The sequence below is a fragment of the Henckelia pumila genome, unplaced genomic scaffold, assembly GCF_033568475.1.
Source record: "Henckelia pumila isolate YLH828 unplaced genomic scaffold, ASM3356847v2 CTG_461:::fragment_3, whole genome shotgun sequence".
NCBI classification, from domain to species: Eukaryota; Viridiplantae; Streptophyta; class Magnoliopsida; order Lamiales; family Gesneriaceae; genus Henckelia; species Henckelia pumila.
Window position 1 is genome coordinate 5,185,689 of NW_027331831.1, and position 20,618 is coordinate 5,206,306.

The following is a 20,618-nucleotide window of genomic DNA, read 5'->3' on the forward strand; positions in this document are numbered from 1 at the left end:
TTTAAAAACACCTTATAAGCTGTTTCTAAAAAATTTATCAAACATATCATTAGAGCTTTTAAGCTCTAAAATAGCTTAAAAACTATTTTTAAGAGCTTAAAAGCTCTCCCAAACACCCTCTAAATATCATTCGAATACAGAATCATCCAAATACGAATTTTCGTACATAATAAATCTTCTTCGAATACAAATTCACCTAAAAATAATTTTCGCGTATGCGAGGTTTATCTGTGTGTATATATATATATATATAGTAACACTCTTATAAGACGGTTTCATCTATAAGACGAGTTAACTTTACTCATATTTATAATAATAATTAATATTTTTGACATAAAATTTAATATTTTTTAATAAATAACCCATATAAAAGTTCGGTCTCAAAAAAAGGACTTTTGAAATGGTCTCATAGTAGTTTTTGTTATATATATATATAATAATAATATAATATAATAAATAATAATAATTAAAATAAATATGTAAAAATTTTAGAAAATATTTGTGCATAGTTGCTTCACTAAAATTCTTGCTCGTTTTGCGATACGATACATCATCTACACAGCTACACTTGAGCAGATCTGGTATCATCGTCAGAAGCTCTCCCTCCGATTACTTCCCCAAGGTGTTGGTACAGTTATTCTCTTCTTTCTGGTAACAATCATTACTCCCGGGATCATTATTTTCTGCGCCCGGATCCGAATTTCATTTCATTTTTGCTGCACTAATTTACTCTGATTCTATCTTTTATGATCATAGGCAATAGCTATCGAAAGTGGAGCTAATGATAACTCGTTGGAATTTTAAGATTTTGTCTCTTAAATCTGAATATTTATCCTGATTCTAATTGCGCGCTGCGATTTAATTTGTTTTTATTTGATTTACTTTTTTCTGTGATGATTGACTGTTGTGGTACATTTGGTTCGTGATTCTATTTGGATTTTCTTTTTGGAATTTTGATTTTCATATTTGTTTAAAAAATTTAGTGCAACGTTCTAGTGATCTGTGAACTTAATTTATAGGGCACGAAGAAATGGAGAAATCGTGCTCCTTGCTAGTCCACTTTGAGAAGGGGGCATCCGCCCTTGCCAATGAGATAAAGGAAGCTCTGGAAAGTAGTGACGTGTCTGCGAAAATTGATGCAATGAAAAAAGCTATAATGTTGTTACTTAATGGTGAATCCCTACCTCAGCTGTTTATCACAATTGTTCGATATGTTCTGCCTTCTGATGACCACACTGTTCAGAAACTCTTACTGTTTTATTTGGAAATTATCGAGAAAACTGATGTGAAGGGCCAAGTTTTACCGGAGATGATATTGATTTGCCAGAATTTGAGGAATAATCTTCAGCACCCGAATGAGTACATCCGTGGCGTGACATTGAGGTTCCTCTGTAGGTTGAGTGAGGTTGAGATTTTTGAGCCTTTGATTCCTTCCATTCTTTCCAATTTGGAGCATCGTCACCCTTATGTCAGGCGGAATGCAATCCTCGCAATCATGTCAATCTACAAACTTCCACAGTGTGAGCATCTTTTGGTTGATGCACCTGAGATGATAGAGAAGGTTCTATCATCAGATCAAGACCCTTCAGCCAAGCGGAATGCATTCTTAATGCTTTTCAATTGTGCACAGGATCAAGCAATTAAATATCTTTTGACAAATGCTGATAGAGTGTCTGAGTGGGGGGAGCTACTACAGATGGTTGTCTTGGAGTTAATTCGGAAAGTTTGCAGAACAAACAAGGCAGAGAAAGGGAAGTATATAAAAATCATAATATCGCTATTGAACGCGCCTTCTGCTGCCGTTATGTATGAATGTGCTGGCACTCTTGTGTCCTTATCATCAGCACCATCAGCCATTAGGGCTGCAGCTAATACATACTGCCAGCTTCTTATGTCTCAGAGCGACAACAATGTAAAGCTGATCGTGCTCGATCGACTGAATGAGTTGAAGTCCTCCCACAGGGACATTATGGTTGATATGATAATGGATATCCTCAGGGTATTATCGAGTCCAAACCTTGATATTCAAAGAAAGACACTTGATATTGTTCTCGAGTTGATTACACCCAGAAATGTGAATGAGGTAGTCCTTACTTTGAAAAAGGAAGTCATGAAGACTCAGGGAGGGGAGCTTGAAAAGGGTGTTGAGTACCGCCAAATGCTCATTCAAGCTATACATTCTTGTGCAATAAAATTCCCTGAAGTGGCAAGTACGGTTGTTCACCTGTTGATGGATTTCTTGGGAGATAGCAATGTTGCCTCTGCCATGGACGTTATCGTATTTGTGAGGGAAATAATTGAAACCAACTCAAAGTTAAGGGTATCAATTGTGACGAGACTGCTTGACACCTTCTACCAGATACGAGCTGCAAGAGTCTTCACTTGTGCCCTTTGGATTATTGGAGAATATTGCCTGTCTCTATCTGAGGTTGAGAGTGGCATTACAACAATAAAGCAATGCCTTGGAGACCTACCTTTTTTCTCGGTTTCTGAAGAAAGTGAAGCTGCAGATGACTCTACCAAGAAGTCTCCACAGGCAAACTCAATTATTGCCTCATCTAAAAGGCCAGCTATTCTTGCTGATGGAACTTATGCTACTCAAAGTGCTGCCTCTGAAACTGTGTTCTCTCCACCCACTGTGGTGCAGGGGTCGCCATCTGCTGTAAACCTTAGATCCCTTCTTCTAACAGGTGACTTTTTCCTTGGGGCTGTTGTTTGTTGCACATTAACAAAGCTCATTTTGAGGTTGGAAGAGGTTCAATCGTCAAAAAGCGAAGTGAATAAAACATCAAGTACTGCCTTATTAATAATGGTCTCAATGCTTCAGCTTGGGCAGTCTTCAGTTCTTCCTCACCCAATGGATAATGATTCATATGACAGAATCTGTGTTTGTATAAAATTGCTCTGTAATATTGATGATGGGATGAGGGAGATTTGGTTGAAATCATGCCGTGAGAGCTTTGTAAATATGCTCTCCGACAAACAACTGCGTGAGACCGAGGAAATAAAAGCAAAGGCTCAAATTTCTAGTTCACAACCAGATGATCTTATTGACTTCTACTACTTGAAAAGCCGCAAGGTAACATATAAATAAGATGCCACTTTTTTTTTTCTTACTTTGTACGTCGGGTACTTATTTCCTTGTGTTTGTTAGTAGTTTGTTTTGTGGTTTGATCTCTTTAAGAATGAGTTTTACTTGATTGGGTTTGTTTGTAAAATCCTTTCAGAACTGAGTAATTGTCTATTCCCACATCAAACCCTTAATTTTTAGAAGAAGTTACAAAGTATTGTATTTAGTATTATCATCATCCATGAGGGATGGCAATGAATCCTGTGAGCTTTGAATGTTTATTTATAAATTATCTGATGGTATTTTTTCTTAGATGTAATGGCATTGTATAGCAATAAAGGCGTTGCAATCTGTCTCTTCTCTTGGCCGGTGTTTTATCTAATACGTGTTTTTAATATGTATTACAGGGAATGAGCCTACTGGAGCTGGAAGACGAGGTCCAAGATGACCTGAAACGTGCCACTGGTGTAGTCACGAAGGATGGAAATGATGCGAATAAGCTGAATCGCATTCTTCAACTTACAGGATTTAGTGACCCTGTATATGCTGAAGCTTATGTGACTGTTCATCAATATGATATTGTCTTGGATGTTACAATTATCAACAGAACTAAGGAAACCCTCCAGAACCTGTGTTTGGAGCTAGCAACAATGGGTGATCTTAAACTGGTTGAACGTCCTCAAAATTACACACTTGCTCCTGAATCTAGCAAACAAATAAAAGCTAACATCAAAGTTTCTTCTACCGAGACTGGAGTAATTTTTGGGAACATAGTTTATGAGACTTCAAATGTGCTTGAGCGAAATGTAATTGTCCTCAATGACATCCACATTGACATTATGGACTACATTTCTCCAGCAGTTTGCAGTGAAGCTGCTTTTCGAACCATGTGGGCAGAATTTGAGTGGGAAAACAAGGTAGAATGCAATCAGCTTTATCTTTATTAATTTATCCAGCTCCTTAATTTCCATGTGAATGGAATTTGCCTTAATTTTAATTTTCAGGTAAGTTTAAGCAACCCTATGATGATCTCAGGGACATAAAGCCCAATATTTCACTTGTCAAAGTTTGTTTATCATTATTGTTGATGCTAGCTGTGTGAATGTTTGTTGTTTTCACTATATAAGAAACCTTTTTAACTAGCTAAAAATGCTCTCATGGATGATTGGAGAATTGCGGAGGCAGTGTCTTGTAATTTAAGGTTATAAAAATTGGCATGTAATACTTGCTAGAAATTGCAAGGCAGGGTTATCTGAAAACAATTATCTGATGAAACAGGTCTATGGCCCAAGCATGTTTTGTCATATTGGTAGTTGGTAGCAAGCTACACAGTCACTTTTCATATCCTCGTTTTTAGCCGTTGCTATTTGTGGGATAGGCAGTCACTTTTCATATCCTATTTTTTGGCCGTTGCTATTTTGCGTTGTTAAATCAATCTAACTAATCAAAATTTGTTACTAATAGAAGTATGTGTTCCTCTTTTTAATTCTTTATATTAAATATGTTGATTCCTTGAATTTGTAGAAATTTTTACACTATTAATAATTTGTCTCACTAGGTGTCTGCACAAGATATCTTTTAAACTTTTCAAGTTAACATTGGGTATGAAACATAGTTAAGGACTAAGAGACTTGTTCATGGCATGATCCATAGTGTGTGTTCACATATAATTTTACTGGCATGATTGTTCCTACCATTTTTTAGTTGATCCTGTTTGTCCAAACTCAGATTATTATTCTCCTGCACTTACACATTCTTGTTTAGTAAAGTTTACACCCATATTTGCTTGCTATTACTTGGTTAACTTTTATCCCTTTAACAACACATCTCATCGCAGGTTGCTGTCAACACTTCAATTCAAAATGAGAAAGAATTCCTAGACCATATTATCAACTCTACCAACATGAAATGTCTGACAGCTCCGTAAGTCACCTTTTTTTTTTCCCTTTAGACTTATTATCAATGTTTGTATTGGTTTTTAGGGGGGGGAGGGAGAATTTTTGTGTATGGAGAATGATAGGTTGTGATTTTTCCATATGCTTTTTTTATTCTTTTTTTTTTCGAAATGAAACAAGAGTATCATAACACCGACTGGCATTTTCATAACAAAAATTCCTAATGTGTACCTCTCATTCTCTTTAAATGATTCTTTGTTGGATCTTTGTGGCTTTGACAAGTAATCTCGTAGGATTTTATGTTTCTAGGTCTGCTTTGGAAGGTGGATGTGGATTCCTGGCTGCTAACTTATATGCAAAGAGTGTCTTTGGAGAGGATGCTCTGGTGAATGTGAGCATTGAAAAGCAAGGAGATGGTAAGCTGAGCGGATATATTAGAATAAGGAGCAAAACCCAAGGAATAGCTCTAAGCTTGGGTGACAAGATCACTCTCAAGCAAAAAGGAAGCAGCTGAGGACTGAGGTAAATGATTTTTTTTTGAGCATGCGGTAAATGATTTTTTTTTGAGCATGCGGTAAATGAATATAAAGCTGTTATTTCAACAAGCAGATATCTATCGCCTGTTTGTATTTGATCGTGCTAGTCATTTGAAAATGCAAGCTCTAGTTTTGGCCATCATAGTGAAAGTTGAAAAAGAGAAAAAAGAAGTGCATAGCATCATTGGTCATAGTGCACACATATATTTTGTTGCGCCTGAGATTATAAAAACTTTGTCAACTAGTTTTTGTTCGTTTTATTACACTTATGTTCAGCTGACGAATGGTTTGGTTAAAGCTTCGTTTTCTCCGAGATCGAGCTTCTAGAGCTAGTTGAGCAATTTGGATTTGAATAAAGCTTATTTTCTATACTATTTGATTATATGGTGAATCGTAGCCCCTAGGCTGTTTCACATAAATGGCATAGTTTGACAATTATTTTTTAAAAATTTGGAAGACATTTTAAGCCATTTTGAACTTGTAGAAAAATTTTGATCTTTCCAAGCCCAGGCAACTTAATACAACAACGGGTTGAGTTCAACAATTGGTTACTCAACCGATTTCATGCAAGCGCTCTTCTGGCTCAACGGGCTCCTGCACACTCATTTACCTGCATCCTTGAGATTTGATCCTCGCTTTTGCCCTTTATATTTATTGACCCATCAAGATTGTAGCCAAGCTAAGCGTCATATTTTGATGGCCTCTCTTGTTGATCTTGTCCCTTCATTTCCCCATTTATTGCAGGTTTCCGTTCTCGCGTGGAAAATCTTGTCATCTGGGAGCAATGATGAGGGATATATCCCCTTAGATGCATTATTGTTTCCTAAATATGTGTTTAGTTTGATTACTTGGAAGTGTAGACAATAGAAACGTTATTTAATTTTGAAGCTCAAATTTTGGATTGAATTTTGTCAACAATATTTGTATGGTAAACTTCAGAACATTTTTTCTGCTCATTCTGTGTTTGAGCGACTGCATTCCAGTATATTAAAATAGCATTCTTTGTGCATTTGAATTTTTGAGTGAATGTTGCGCTTCTCTGCATTTCTTTCCTAACCAAATCCAAACAACTTTGCTGCCCATTTCATTATAAATTTTCCATACATTTCATTGATCGAAGTCCATTGATGGTGATCGTCTTTTTTCCAAACATTCAAATTATTATTATTAAATTAACCATCATGAATTAAATATTATTAATTTTAAAATATGTACGGTGCGTGTATGTGTCTGTATTAATATATCCTTCAGCTATTTTTTTAAATCAATCCAACAAATCAAAATTTGATATTAATGCGCAGTGATAATTACAATTAGTGTACCGTGCATGTTTTATTTGCTTACACAGTTTTTTCTAATTAATTTGATTTATGTTTAAAAATGAGTAAATATCATATTTGCAAAAGGCAATGAAATATCATACTATCATTTGAATTTATTTTTATATGAGGATCATACGATAATTTTCAAAAACTATTGAAAAACTAAGATACAATTTGAATTATTGAAATAATCATAATAAATAGTGTGATATCTATATATATGTGAGCAATTGTGTGGGAAAAAAAGTTTTTTCCTTTTGTCTATACTAAGCTGATTTTTATGTATATTATATATTATCTTACTATATTATAGCAGATATAATTTAATTAACTACTTTTAATATATTGATAAAATTTGAGATAAAATTACGATTATATTTTAACTTAATTCATAACAAAACCAAAATCATTAAGCAATTAGTCATTTTATATGACATTCTTTTTTCTTAATCATTATATGTTTTCTTATTTATCAAAATGACATTAACTTTGTGATATTTGATGTCTTTTTATTTACGAACACTTACCCGTAAAATTTTGATGTATTTTTTTTTTTTTTTTTTTTGCGTTTAAGTGATTATTTATTTATGAAAATAATATATATTTTTATTTTTTACAATTTTTTAATGTTTTTTCTTAAAAAACGAACTTTTCAAGCAGTCAAATATGCGTGTGCATAAAACTACTAGTAGATATATGATACTTAATCATGGTCATCAAACTAAAACATTAATTAAATCAAAGTTATTAGAGGAAATTAGTTAGAAAAACGACGAAATGTTGACCTTATAGAATACATACATACATATACATACTTACATATATATAAAATATATTATATATGAGTGATATAATAATATAATTAAAAAAACAAGCGACAAACAATGCAACGAAGTATATGAAGAATTGAAGTAATCTTACTAAATTGACACATGGGCTGGTAATCTGACTCAATTAGGCCCAAACAGGTAGGGCCCAGTTTCCTTTTCTCCAACTTGTTCGGCTTAATTGATCATCGTCTATAGCATAGTAATCTCAAGTCTAGCATTGCTTCAGATCCAAGAGACTGCAATGTTTTTGGCAATTCGACCCACCGACCCAACTAACAATTCGTTTTCGTATGGATTTTTTTTTTTCAAATTTTATAATATATTTATGATTTAGTTGCTCATAATTCTGAAATTGACACCAGATTCTGTGTAATTTGTTACAGTTGTTGAGAATCTATATCTTGATTTTTTCTATTTCTGGGGAATTTCAAAGTGGAGATCGTTTTAATTTAATGGTGACGGGGGAGCTCTTGAGACTGTGAAACAGTCGATTGAATCGGATTTGATGGACAAGAATAAGAGCCGTACCGATCTGCTCGCCGCTGGCCGTAAAAAGGTACGGTTTTCGTCGTTATATTTGTCAAATAGATTGTTTTTTTTTTTAATTTCCTAATTCCTATTCCTTTCCTTTTTTTTTTTTCGGTTTAAAGGCACATGCATGATTTTCTACATTACTTATGCTGAGGCTTGGTTGAAGGAATGTAAATGGCATATCGATATATTGTTGCGCTTCGATAAATTCTTTTACTGTTTTTAATGGACTGGTCTGCCTACGCTGGAATTGTTAGTTTTTTTTCTTTCTTGCTTTAGAATTCAGAGAAAATTGACGCTTCATATTGGTGGTTCTGTTCTTGAAATAAATCAGTTTTGTTTGATCATCATACAGTAGTTAGGAAACTAAATATGCAAACTAACTCATGGGTATCCGACATTTTTGCACTGCAAACTAAGGTTGGAGAGCTAGATCATACATGTAATTTGAAGGTTTTTTTGAGTCGTGCTGGTCGAAATAATTTTCTTGTGCATTTTAAATTGGAATTTTTGTGAGGCTAGTATTTAAAATATCTACAGTAGCTTTCTTTGAAGTTTTAAAGTTGATGTTCATGTAACCAGTTGATAGACTTTCCATTTGAAGCTGTTCTTCTAGTGGAATAAAGATTTCATGTTTTTTTCCTTGCAGTTCATTCTTGTAGAAGAGGTAAAATTAGAATTGAATGTTACATAGGGACCTGCATATTGTAGACTTCATGCTTTTAATGGAAAATGTCGGGGCATTTCATTTGCACCATCTTGAATAGTGAAGTCTCTAAGTTAGTAATTTACCTGTCAGGGCAGGCTATGTCACTGATGATAGATATTCCGAGTCAAATTATTATTATCTTCAGGAAGTTGTCTGTCATATGTACTTCAATTTTTTGATGTGCAAAATCTTTTTTCAGCTTGAGAAGTTCAGGCAGAAGAAGGATAATAAAGGGAGCAATAGTAAGTCAACGGGTAAAGCTACTAAAGCTGGTAAATCTGCACATGATGCAAGTGTTGACGGTGCCTCTGAAGCTGCAGTAACTCTTCAAAATGTTGCAGATGGAGAAAAATCTGTTCACGATACCCAAGACACTAGTGCTTTGTCAGATGTAGATGCTAGAGGGAATTTAGTGGCAAATGATACATTTACTTCCACTGATGAACTTTCAGGACAGGCTGTTATTCTTGACATAGCTTCCCCCACAAATACTGCTGAGATTCAATCTGGAGATTCTGTAAATAAGACCAGGTTGACTCAAAGTGCTGGTGATTTAGGTGATATCAATTCTGAGATACTACAGACAGGCAAATCTTCTTCTTTGGCTCCTGAGGATGCAAAATATTTTGTGTCAAATAGTCCAAACGTAGTTGCTCCAAGAGAAAACGCTCCAGATTCCGAAATACCGATGACCGCTGATTTTACATCCCAACTGGAGAGACCCCATTCAGAAGAGCAGGTAACAGCTGTAGGTTTGTTCCTTCACTCTCAATGCTGGGTTCCTTCGCAATTGTCATTGATTTGTTTATTAAGTTTACTTATAATTTTTGTGGGTTTGCGTAATGCAGGGAGTTGGACGTTCCAGTGAAAATCAAATTGATGGAGGCATGGCAGCGCAGATTGAAGGGGATAGTGTTATTTCTCCAAATGAGTTTGCTGAGAATGCAGAGAAGGCAATACAGATCATTGAGCCTGACAATGCTTCATTAACTGCTGTTAGTAACAACGATGCAGAAGAATCTCAGCAAGGGGATGACAATTCAGTTGGGGCTCATCACTCAACTGAGCCGGTGATAGTGTCAACTGTGAGGTCTGAGGTGAGTGGTCTCATGGGAGAAGATGTATCATCTGGTTTGTCAGATGAGAAGGAAAAAGAAATTGTTGATGTATCGGGTGTTTATGGTGGTGACCAAGGCACTCAGGTGGACCCTGAGGTTATTGAAGAAAGATATCTTGATTCCAAAAATTATGGTACTGCCATATCAAGAGGATGCACAGTAGTGGATTTATCATCTGGACTCGATGGCAGTTTGATCAAACTTTCCAAGCTTGCAGAAATATTACAGATCCTTGATGAAGATCATTTCAAGTTCTTGTTCATGTCAACGTCTCCTGAGAAATTCAGAGATGCCAGCAATACTGCAGTTTATGATCCTGCTGTTCATGACACTGTTGAGAGGCTCAAAGAAGAATTATATGTGGCAAGTTTTGTCAGAGATGCATTTCATTTACAGCTTTCCGAGCATCAGAAATTAATTGATCGAGACTTTGTGTCTCATGCTTTGCTCACTGAAATCCAAGGAAAGAATGAAATCCTGGAGGAAGAGATTGGGCGATGTAGGGATGAACTTCTGAGTGTTGTTTCTGAAAGGGAAGAACTGCAGAAGAATCTTAAGTTTTCAAATGCTGAAGTTGAGGCTGTTTCAGCCAAAGCTAATGAGCTGCAAGGTTTACTTGAAATGGCACAAAAGGACATGTCCAGCTTGTCTTCGGAGCTGGTTGATTGCAGGAATTTAATCACATCCTTGCAGGCTGAAACTGAAAGATATAAAGGGGGGCTCGAAATGTTGAATGAGGAGACAAAGAAACTACTGAAAGATAAAGAAAATACATTGCTTGAGAACAATAATATGATGGGACAATTAGCTGAGTGCAAGGCTTCTTTAGAGTCGCTGCGATTGGAAAATGTCAACCTAGCAGAAAATGAAACATTGCTGAGAGTTGATATGAGGCGTCTTTACGAGGAAAAAGATTATTTGGTGTGTGAAAAAAATACTCTGCTTGCTGACCTGAAAGAGCACAAGAGAACATTGGAATCTCTTGAAGCTGAAAATAGACATTCACATGAAACCTTAAGCTCATTATCAGAAGAGAAAAAGAAGATAGAAGAGGAAAGAGAGTCAGTGGTCCTCCAGAATGTGAATTTGTCAAAAGAATTGACCCAATGCAATGATTTGATGGTGACTCTTCAAGCGGAGATCTCCGATTTACATGGCAATCTCACATCCATTACGGAGGACAAGAACAAGTACGAGGAAGAGAGAGAAAGTATCTTGAGTCAGTATGAAAAACAATTGCATGAGCTTATGGAGATCAAAGTTTTAGAAGCTGGTCTTAAATCAGAATGCGGTAAGGCTGTGGATGACCTGAAAAAGGCAAGAATTCAAATAAATAATCTCATTGACGAAAATGAAACTCTCAAAACTAATATCGAGTTTCACAAGTCCAAGACAAGAGATTTTGATCTAGAAAAAGGATTTGAAGAAGTTGCAAATGACAGCATCAGAAGTGGAGTTCTGCCAATGAAGTCCAAGTCTGTATGGCATGTTGACAAATCATCTATGGAGCATATGACGTTGAATTTTTATGATGACTCGTATGGGTTTATGGCACTGAAAAAACGCTTGGAGGATGCTGGAGCTGTTTTGCGAAATCTTGAGAAGGCAATTGAAGGCATGCACTTGCATGTGGCATCCTTGAGTACGTCTAGTGATAAAGCTGTTGCACCTGGAGTTTCAAGACTTATTCAAGCTTTTGAGTCAAAGAATCCAATTGACGACCATCCAGTGGAACCTACTTCAGCTGAAGATCAAGAGACTGAAGATCCATACAGGATGACCAAAAATGCAGTACAAACTCTGGGAGCATTGATTGAGGAATTAATTCTGGATGCCGAGAATGCCACTGAAGTTTTTGTTGGAGTAAGGAAGAGTAAACTACACGCTGTCACAAATCTCATGAGCAACTATGATTATCTGAGAAAGCACACTGATCTTGTGGAAGAAGCAATAATAGAACATGAGGTTGTATTTGAAGTTATGAGAGAGCATACCTGTCATGCTGTTGCAAAAGAGAGTGATCTTCTCCTTCAATACGACGCCTTGCAGAAGCAAGAACTGATTTTGAAATTGGAGAATAGTCGGCTTCGGGAAAAGCTAAATGACTTCCAAACCAAAACTAGTGACTTGCAGAACAAGTTGGATGAGATGTACAGAGATTCAGATGATATCACTACTTCTATGTCCCGTGAAATTAAAATTTTCCAGACAGCATTGGTTGACAGGGAAACAATTATCGAAGAAGAGTGGAAATCTGTTATTGCGCAAGTTCTTCTGGCAGTTAGTGAGCTTGATTCTACCATCAAGACTTTTGAGTCTGCTTCAGTTGCAGCCGCCAATAGTGAATCTAGTGTTGTTAGTCGCATTTCAACTTCTGCTTTTGGTGCCATCAAAGTGATCAAAGATTTGAATGGACAGCTTGAAGCTGCTGAAAGGGACCGTCAAGTGTCATCGAATGCCTATGATGATCTTCTTGAGAAATGGAGTAATCTTCAGGGGAAATATGAGATGGCCATACTAACCTTGCACAGGCTTTATAGTGATCTCAGTGAACTCGTTATCAGTGAAACAGAGAAAAATGTGAAAGATGATAAAAGTCTAGATATTTTACATCCGGAAGTGTTCAGTGTTCTCTTAGACCAATTTAAAGGGTTACTTGGTGAGAGATTGCAACTTGAGTCTGCTAACAAACAACTTAACTCAGAGTTGATGACTGGTGCTAGAGTAATTGATGCACTTGAGAAGAAATGTAATAAATTGAATACCTTAATAGAGTTGGTTGAAGATATTGAACAATCTGTGGTACACAAGGGGACAAAGAATTATGCAGATGAACCTGTCGCACGCCTAGAGAATATGATCTGCTTACTTGTTCAAAAATACAAAGAAGCTGAGCAGAGTTATAGCTTTTCCTCATCTCTACAGGGACAAGTGGAAGGTTTAAACTTTACTCTGGTGCAATATGAATATGAAAACATTGTTTTCATGCAGAGTTTGAGGAGTGCTGAGGATCATATAGTTGCTCTTAATTCTAAAGTACGAGAGATGGTTGCTGAACTTGAACCGTCGGAGCATAGGGTGTCGTCCCTAAGAGAGAAGCTTGGTATAGCTGTTACAAAGGGGAAAGGTCTAATTTTGCAACGAGATAGTCTGAAGCAATCCTTAGCTGAGACATCCAAAGAACTAGATAAATGCTCGCAGGAGTTGTTGACTAAAGATACCATTCTTCATGACCTTGAAACAAAATTAAAGGTCTACTCCGAGGCTGGTGAACGGATGGAAGCTCTGGAATCTGAGCTCTCTTACATCCGTAACTCTTCTACTGCTCTAAGAGAATCATTTCTTCTTAAAGATTCTGTCCTTCAGAGAATTGAAGAGATTCTAGAAGATCTTGAGCTACCGGAGCACTTTCATGCAAGAGATATCATTGAAAAAATAGATTGGTTAGCTAAGTCAGTTACTGGGAATGCTGCACATCTTGGCGAATGGGATCAGAGAAGCTCAGTGGGAGGAGTTTCATATTCCGATACTGGATTTGTTGGTGCAGATGGCTTGAAGGACGAGATGCAGCTAAATTTAAATTCTGGTGATGACTTAAGACGAAGATATGAAGAACTGCAAAGCAAGTTTTATGATTTGGCTGAGCACAATGAGATGCTTGAACAATCATTAATGCAGAGTAACAACATTGTGCAGCTATGGGAAGAAGTTTTCGACCGGATAGATATGCCCTCTCAAATGCGGTCCATGGAAACAGAGGATAAGATTCAGTGGTTTGAAAGGGTGTTAGCAGAGGCTCAGAGTCGGTGTAATTCACTCCAAGAGAAGATTGATAACTTGGAGAGTCACTGTGGATCCTTGACAGCTGATATGCAAGAGTCACATGGAAGAATATCTGAACTTGATGCAGTGATCCATCAAGTTTGCACGGAGAAAGAAATATTATCAAGAGACTTTGAGTTATTGCGTCAAGAAAATACTGAAACTTCAAAAAAGACATTTGATCTCGAGATTAGAAACGACAAGCTTCAAAATGAAGTTAATATGTTGCAAGATCAGAAGCTACATATAGAAAAAGAAATTCATCGCATTGAGATTGTGATAAGCAGGATGCAAGATTTGGTTATGAATGCTCTTCGGGATTCTAATTCAGACGATCTGGCTGATGGTCAGGAAGAAATCAAATCTTTCGAAGAACTGTTGGGTAATCTTGTAGAAAAATATACAATAATGTTATCTGGGAAGCCTGTTAACTTGGAAAATATTGATGTTCGTGTCACCGACAAAGATGAGGTGTCTCATATTTCAAGGAATCCTGATGATCAGGAAGTAGCGATTCTGAGCAAAAAGCTGGAAGATTTAATGGGTGAATCGGACTGCTTGAAGGATGAGAAAGATACCTATGCGCGGAGAAATCACTCTTTGCTCCAGGAAGTTGAGGAACTGCAAAGTAACAAGAATGAATTGCGAGAACTACTTAATCAAGAGGAACACAAGTCAGCTTCTCTGAGAGAGAAATTAAATGTTGCTGTTAGGAAAGGGAAGTCCTTGGTGCAGCAGCGAGATGGTATGAAGCAAGTGATTGAAGAGCTAAATGCTGAGGTCGAACATCTCAAATCTGAGATCAGTCACAATGAAAGTGCAATTTCTGAGTACAGCGCAAGGATCAATGAGCTTTCCACTCTGCAGGAAAGAGTGCATGTTATGGAATCTGAAAATACATCCCTCATGAGTCGCCTGGCAGAAACTGAGAGCTGTTTGCAGGTGAAAGAGGGGACCTTGAGCAGTGTTTTGGGTGCGTTGGGTGATGTTGATATTGGTCTAGCTGTAAATTCTGGGAATCCGATTGAGAAGCTAAAGGAGATAGAGACTAATTTCCATGATATGCGTACATCTTTAAACTTTGCGGAACAAGAATCAAGAAAATCAAAAAGAGCTGCTGAACTTCTGCTTGCGGAGTTGAATGAAGTTCAAGAAAGAAATGATGTCCTTCAGGAGGAGCTATCAAAAGCTGCTGATGAACTTTCGAAAATTTCCAAGGAAAAGGAATCAGCTGAAGGTGCCAAATATGAAGCTCTTGCCGGTGTTGAAAAGTTATCTTCTCTCCTAGAGGAGAAGGAAAGGCAGTTGTCTGAACTTATAGAGCTTAGCTCTGGAGTGGATCAATTGAAGGAGGGCCTTTTTGCCTTTGAAAATGAACTGGGTGACGTTCTTTCCAAAGATCTGGAAGTCTTGCACAATATGACAAACGTCATGAAATCTGTGTTCGAATCAGGCAATGCTTTTGATTTGAGTGCTCTATTTCCTTCCACAGATGGCATAATGTCAAATGAATCAGAAAACAAGGTAAAGAGGTTTTCGGGGATAATTGTTTTTATAAATTGGTATCACATTCTCTTATTGCTTTATGTTATTGTCATCAAAAAGACTTTACATTCTTTTTCTGTTGCCCAACAAAGATTCTCCATATCAAGCACGAATTCTTTTCCCAAAGAGAAAAAAGAAAGAAGGAAGTTTGACGAGATAACACTTCTAATTTCATTACACATTTGCAAGATGACAATGTGACTAAATTATGAGAAAATAGGAAAATAATAATTCAAATTGCAATTCCTTGTATCTATAATCTATAAAATTACAAGTTTCTGAGTTTTTTATGATTTATTAGGCTTGAGGAAATTGTTGTTTCTGTGTTTGTTGACCAAAGATTTGAGAAGAAAACAACCTTGGCGTCATGTTTTCGGATTTACACGATGGTGCTTGTGTGGGAGGGGAGAGGGGATGAGAGAGATAAGCTTCAACATTGAGGTAGTAAAATGGAAGTGGCATATAGAGCTTTTATTGTTTTTCAAGAGCTGATGTTTGTTTCATGTGAGATTTCTTTTTTAGTCAGAACAGAACATGGAAAAGAAAACACATGAAAATTGTTTGGGAAAGCTGATATGTTTTCCAGATTTGGCCCCCCAAAATGGAGCCATAGGTCAGTGAAGTGTAAAATAATTAAAACTGTTGCTGAAAGTACACCAAAGCTTCTATTGGTTCACGCTAACTTTTCTTTAAGGACACTGATTAATTTAAGTCCTCATTGGTCATTACCGTGGCGTCATAATGAAGTCAACTATATTGCTATGTGATTATATCTTTTGTACTTTGTTGAGTGTTACCATTTTCAATTATGATTCGAATTGCTTTTTCTGTTGTGGAGCCATTCTTCCTCAGTCCATAAGATGCCTGAGCATAATTTTATTTGTTGTGCAGAGTTTCTTGACAGAAATTGGTTCTCTCAATGAGCAACTTCATAAACATTCACTCATGTTACATGAAGAAATCTGCTATGTATCTGAAGTGATGAGGGGCATTCACGGAGAATTTATTTCTCAAAAGGAGTTGAATGAGTCTATCAGGAGAGATGCTAAGCAGTTGGAATCAACGGCCAAAGAGAACGAGTCAGAAATACATCATCTGCATGGAAATGTTTCCTTGCTTTACGAGGCTTGTGTTGGTGCAATATCTGAAATGGAAAGGTGGAAGGACCTTGTGGATGGGAATCGTTCGGCATCAAGAGATGCCGAAAGGAACTTGAAGTCTCAGATTTTTGGTGGAGGGTATGGTATCACTGATGACATTCGCCTCTACACCACAGAAGGCATCAGGAGCACACGTGACAAACTGTTGGTGGCTGTGAGGGATTGCACGAGCATGCAAACTGAATTGAATGAAGTAGGCCAGAGGGAGATGAAGAATGCGATTGTGAGTCTGCAGAAAGAGCTTCAGGAGAAGGATATTCAAAGAGACAAAATATGTAAGGAGCTTGTTAACCAGATAAAGGAAGCTGAAACTAATGCCAAAAATTATTTGCAAGATCTTCAGCAAGCAAGGGCTCAGCTCCATGATTTACAAAGGCAAGTTGATGCAAAGGAAGATGATAATAAGGTATTGGATCAGAGATTGAAGAAACTACAAGATCAGGAAATTAACTACTTGGATTTGCAGAAGAAACTTAACTCGCTGACTAATGCACTGGCTGCAAAAGAACAAGGTCTGTTGTGTGGCTTATTTGCTTTGTATTTTCTAAAGATGCTTGTGTCCTTGTAGAGGAACTTCTTATCATTAAAATTCGTTATTGTCTTGCAGAATCTGAGGCATTGATGCAAGCACTTGATGAAGAGGAGTCTCAAATGGAAGGCCTTGTACAAAGAATTGGGGAACTGGAAAATGAATTGAAACAAAAGAACCAAGATTTGGAGAATCTTGAAGCTTCTCGCACAAAAACATTGAAGAAGCTTTCTGTTACTGTGAGCAAGTTTGACGAACTTCATTCTCTTTCTGAAAATCTCCTATCTGAGGTTGAGAATCTGCAGTCCCAATTGCAAGAGCGAGATGGAGAAATCTCATTTCTTAGACAAGAGGTTACTAGGTGCACAAATGAAGCTCTAAATTTTACCCAGATGAGCAAGAAGAATTCTGATGAAATTCATGATTTGCTAACATGGCTAGACACGTTGATCTCTCCAGAAAAGTCACGTGATGGAGCATCTGATGATATAAAAAATTACCAGGTTAATGAGTACAAAAAGGTGTTGAGGAAGCAGATTATGGCTTTGATATCGGAATTAGAAAATCTTCGTTTAATGGCCAAGAATAGTGACGTTCTATTGCAAGAAGAGAGGAATAAAATTGAAGAATTGGCCCAAAAACAATGGTATCTTGAAAATTCTTTACGTAATAAAGAATCTGAAATAGTCATGCTCCAAGGCACTGGAGATTCTGCAAAGCCAACGAGTATGACTTCAGAGATAGTTGAAGTTGAACCAATTGTACGTTGTTTTTACTTACTAAAATGCTTTGTTTATGTCCTACTGCTCAACTGCCTTGTCTTGATAAGCATTAAAAGTTACCAAAAATTGGGTTGTTTTCATATAGTCAGATTGTTTGTGATATTCCCTTAGCACTTGAATACAAGGATATTAGGATACCATCAATATTCCAGGTGTTGTGATCACGTGTTTTGGCGATTAGATTAGTCAGTGACTGAGTTTTTTTTGTCCTTGCCAATAATCCAAAGGTTTGATTTTGTGATTTCCCTTATTGAACACACTGAATTTTGCAAGTCATCGACCGGAATTAGATAATCTGAAAAACATTTTTTTGATGATGTACACTTAATTTCCATAGATCTATTAACTTCGATGGTATCTAGTTGTAGGACTTTGAAGAACCTGTTTTCGTAGTTTGCATATTTAGTAAAAGGACAACTAGAGTAACACAAGTGAATGTGGTGATTAAGAAGACCTCCTGGTGACTTCCTAAGGGTCTTTCATAGTTGTTTTCTACTGCTGTTGGTGATGGCTGTGTGTTATGTTAGCTGTTTCATTTCTTTCTACTTTTTTCTTTGGGAATTGTTTAGATTACTATTCAGATGTTCTATGCTTTGCATTAATTTCTACTGCTCGTCGATACAGACAAACAAACGAGCCTCTCCCAGGACCATGGCACCTCAAGTTCGGAGTTTGCGGAAAACCAATAATGATCAAGTTGCCATAGCGATAGATGTGAATCACAGTGATGACAGGTTGGAGTTGGATGATGATGATGATAAAGGTATTTGGCATTTTAAATCAATTTATGTTTTTCTGCAAAGTTCAACTACTTGTAACAATTAATAAATTGTGTTTCTTTTTCGATTTCAGCTCATGGTTTCAAGTCACTCACTACATCAAAAATTGTCCCTCGGTTTACAAGACCGGTATCAGACATGATTGATGGCTTGTGGTATGCATAAATCTCTTTTTTTTTTCCTTGAAGATGCACACACGTATATATGTTTTGTGAATTTTATAGCCTCCTATCTATATCATCAATCCTGTAAACTTTGCAAGGGTGTCGTGCGATCGGGCACTAATGCGGCGACCAGCTTTGCGGCTTGGCATCATAATCTATTGGGCTGTATTGCATGCTCTACTTGCAAATTTTGTAGTCTGAGAAAACCGAACGATTGGTTAGTGTTCTCACCCTTGCGTTCTCCATCATTGTCTTACATAAACTTTCTATGCTTCCAACATAATCCCATATAGTGTTTCAGCTATATTAAGTGTGTTTGCCCTGACTGCATGCCTGTAGATAACTAGCTGCGGAATAAGAATACTGTGTGTTCTTTATATTAATTGTTACGACCACAAATTAAGAACTCAATTTATATTGCAAAAGGAATAGGAATATTTTCCCAGAGCAAGCTCTGTAAACCCTAGCAAAATGCTAGTATCCCCTAGCTCAAGCTAGTTACAAAACAAGAGCAATAACTGAATGACCAAAATAACTCTCTCCTCGTGCCTTTATCTATTCTCTTCTTTTTCGACTCTTCTAAGACATCTAGGCCCACCATCTAGACTTTTCTAAGACATCTTGGGCTATTTGGATCTAGGCCCACTAATAACAGCCAACTAATAACTAATAACAGGTCCATAACATTAATCCTCAGCATGATGCTCTCTTGGACTTGAAGTTTGAAAATCTGAACCTCACAGGCTTGTAATTCCAGCTACATTCTTGACCTTTTTATCTTGATGTTGCGATTTAAAGATGGAATATGGGGACATGAAAAAGACTTGTTTCCTTGAAAATCTATTTTGGTTATTACTTCTAGCACAGGCCTTTCTGGGGTTGTCTTCAGGTTATCTGTATCCTGCTATCGAGTCCACACCTTCCAAATCTCTGAAACTGTACAAAATCATATTTCTCGCTTCCTGTAACATTTCTTGACATGCACGGAAGATTATTCTAATCGGATTAAACTGTTGAATGTTGATTAACCGTCCACCTTATTGAAATAAATGATTTCTTGTCAGCAATTTTCTTCTGAGATTAGTGGAAGTGGCAGGTAATGAAAACCACTTATATCAAATGAATCAGTCTTTTGTGGTGGGGTGGAGAGGGTTGTGGTGTTGATGTAAATTTCCATTTTAACTATACCCGATTATTTCTATTAATAGAGTTTTCCTTTACAGTGGTGTGTTTATGAACCTCGAAACCAAGTTTCATCTCTAATATAGTGACGGTGAAACCATGATTGCACTCATGGTTTTACCTCTTTTTTTCATTTTGCAGGTCTTCTATACAGGAGAGGGCTGGGCTAGCCATAACTTGGCCCTTAGACATGTTTGTAAGTTTATACATGTAGTCATCTAGTTCGCAATCAAAATGGTTGATTCATTCATTATGTGTAAACCAAGGAACTGCGATTTCTCTTTTATCATTACAAATCACAGATTTCTGGGTTTCAATCAATAAGGAAGAAAGTATAGAGATACAGAAAGGAAGTTATTAGATGAATGCAGTGTATAGAAAATTTTGACCTTAGATATTGGTGTAATCACCAGTATAATTAGTTTTGGCTGCTGTATCTTGTATAAAACAACGATTGGGAAAGGGGATCTTCTTGTCCATTCGCAACGTTTTGATGATCATCTTTTCCGTGTGTTCTTATGTAAATCATTTGGTAATATGTTTTTATTACCTGACATTTTTTTGTAAATCATTTGGTAATATGTTTTTATTACTTGACATTTTTAGCGAATAAGGTTGCGACTGTTTGTAATTATCACTTTTCA

General features: G+C 36.7%; 2 protein-coding genes across 7 annotated transcripts; both read left to right on the forward strand.

The window, feature by feature from the left end:
* The first annotated feature begins 497 nt into the window (after positions 1–497).
* LOC140871610 (coatomer subunit beta-1-like) lies at positions 498–6,510 on the forward strand. 3 transcript variants are annotated; one of them, XM_073274199.1, is made up of 6 exons: positions 498–628; positions 1,020–3,079; positions 3,478–3,987; positions 4,908–4,993; positions 5,275–5,487; positions 6,246–6,510. In XM_073274199.1, exons 2-5 carry the CDS (start codon positions 1,031–1,033, stop codon positions 5,477–5,479), a joined length of 2,850 nt encoding a protein of 949 aa, XP_073130300.1. In that variant the 5' UTR covers positions 498–628; positions 1,020–1,030; the 3' UTR covers positions 5,480–5,487; positions 6,246–6,510. The 3 variants fall into 3 exon arrangements, with proteins under 3 accessions (XP_073130300.1, XP_073130299.1, XP_073130298.1); XM_073274198.1 differs by having other exon boundaries at positions 515–622; XM_073274197.1 differs by having other exon boundaries at positions 518–651.
* A 1,347-nt stretch (positions 6,511–7,857) lies between these two features.
* Positions 7,858–20,522, forward strand: LOC140872136 (uncharacterized). 4 transcript variants are annotated; one of them, XR_012147761.1, is made up of 11 exons: positions 7,858–7,941; positions 8,037–8,209; positions 9,093–9,641; positions 9,742–15,357; positions 16,270–17,050; positions 17,146–17,828; positions 18,474–18,612; positions 18,702–18,783; positions 18,891–19,009; positions 20,116–20,170; positions 20,277–20,522. XR_012147761.1 is itself a non-coding variant. In XM_073274898.1 (10 exons), exons 2-9 carry the CDS (start codon positions 8,159–8,161, stop codon positions 18,991–18,993), a joined length of 8,004 nt encoding a protein of 2,667 aa, XP_073130999.1. In that variant the 5' UTR covers positions 7,858–7,941; positions 8,037–8,158; the 3' UTR covers positions 18,994–19,009; positions 20,116–20,220. The 4 variants fall into 4 exon arrangements, 3 of the variants coding, with proteins under 3 accessions (XP_073130999.1, XP_073131000.1, XP_073131001.1); XM_073274898.1 differs by lacking the exon at positions 20,277–20,522 and having other exon boundaries at positions 20,116–20,220; XM_073274899.1 differs by lacking the exon at positions 20,277–20,522 and having other exon boundaries at positions 9,093–9,632; positions 20,116–20,220.
* The last annotated feature ends 96 nt before the right edge of the window (positions 20,523–20,618 follow it).

Bases quoted from the DNA above. Each gene is read 5' to 3' on its own strand.
- LOC140872136 (XM_073274898.1), top strand. From the start codon at position 8,159: ATGGACAAGAATAAGAGCCGTACCGATCTGCTCGCCGCTGGCCGTAAA. The intron at 18,613-18,701 runs GTATTTGGCATT...TTTCGATTTCAG, and splicing joins GGATGATGATGATGATAAAG to CTCATGGTTTCAAGTCACTC. The intron at 18,784-18,890 runs GTATGCATAAAT...AAACTTTGCAAG, and splicing joins GACATGATTGATGGCTTGTG to GGTGTCGTGCGATCGGGCAC.
- LOC140871610 (XM_073274199.1), top strand. From the start codon at position 1,031: ATGGAGAAATCGTGCTCCTTGCTAGTCCACTTTGAGAAGGGGGCATCC. The intron at 3,080-3,477 runs GTAACATATAAA...TATGTATTACAG, and splicing joins ACTACTTGAAAAGCCGCAAG to GGAATGAGCCTACTGGAGCT. The intron at 4,994-5,274 runs GTAAGTCACCTT...TTATGTTTCTAG, and splicing joins ATGAAATGTCTGACAGCTCC to GTCTGCTTTGGAAGGTGGAT.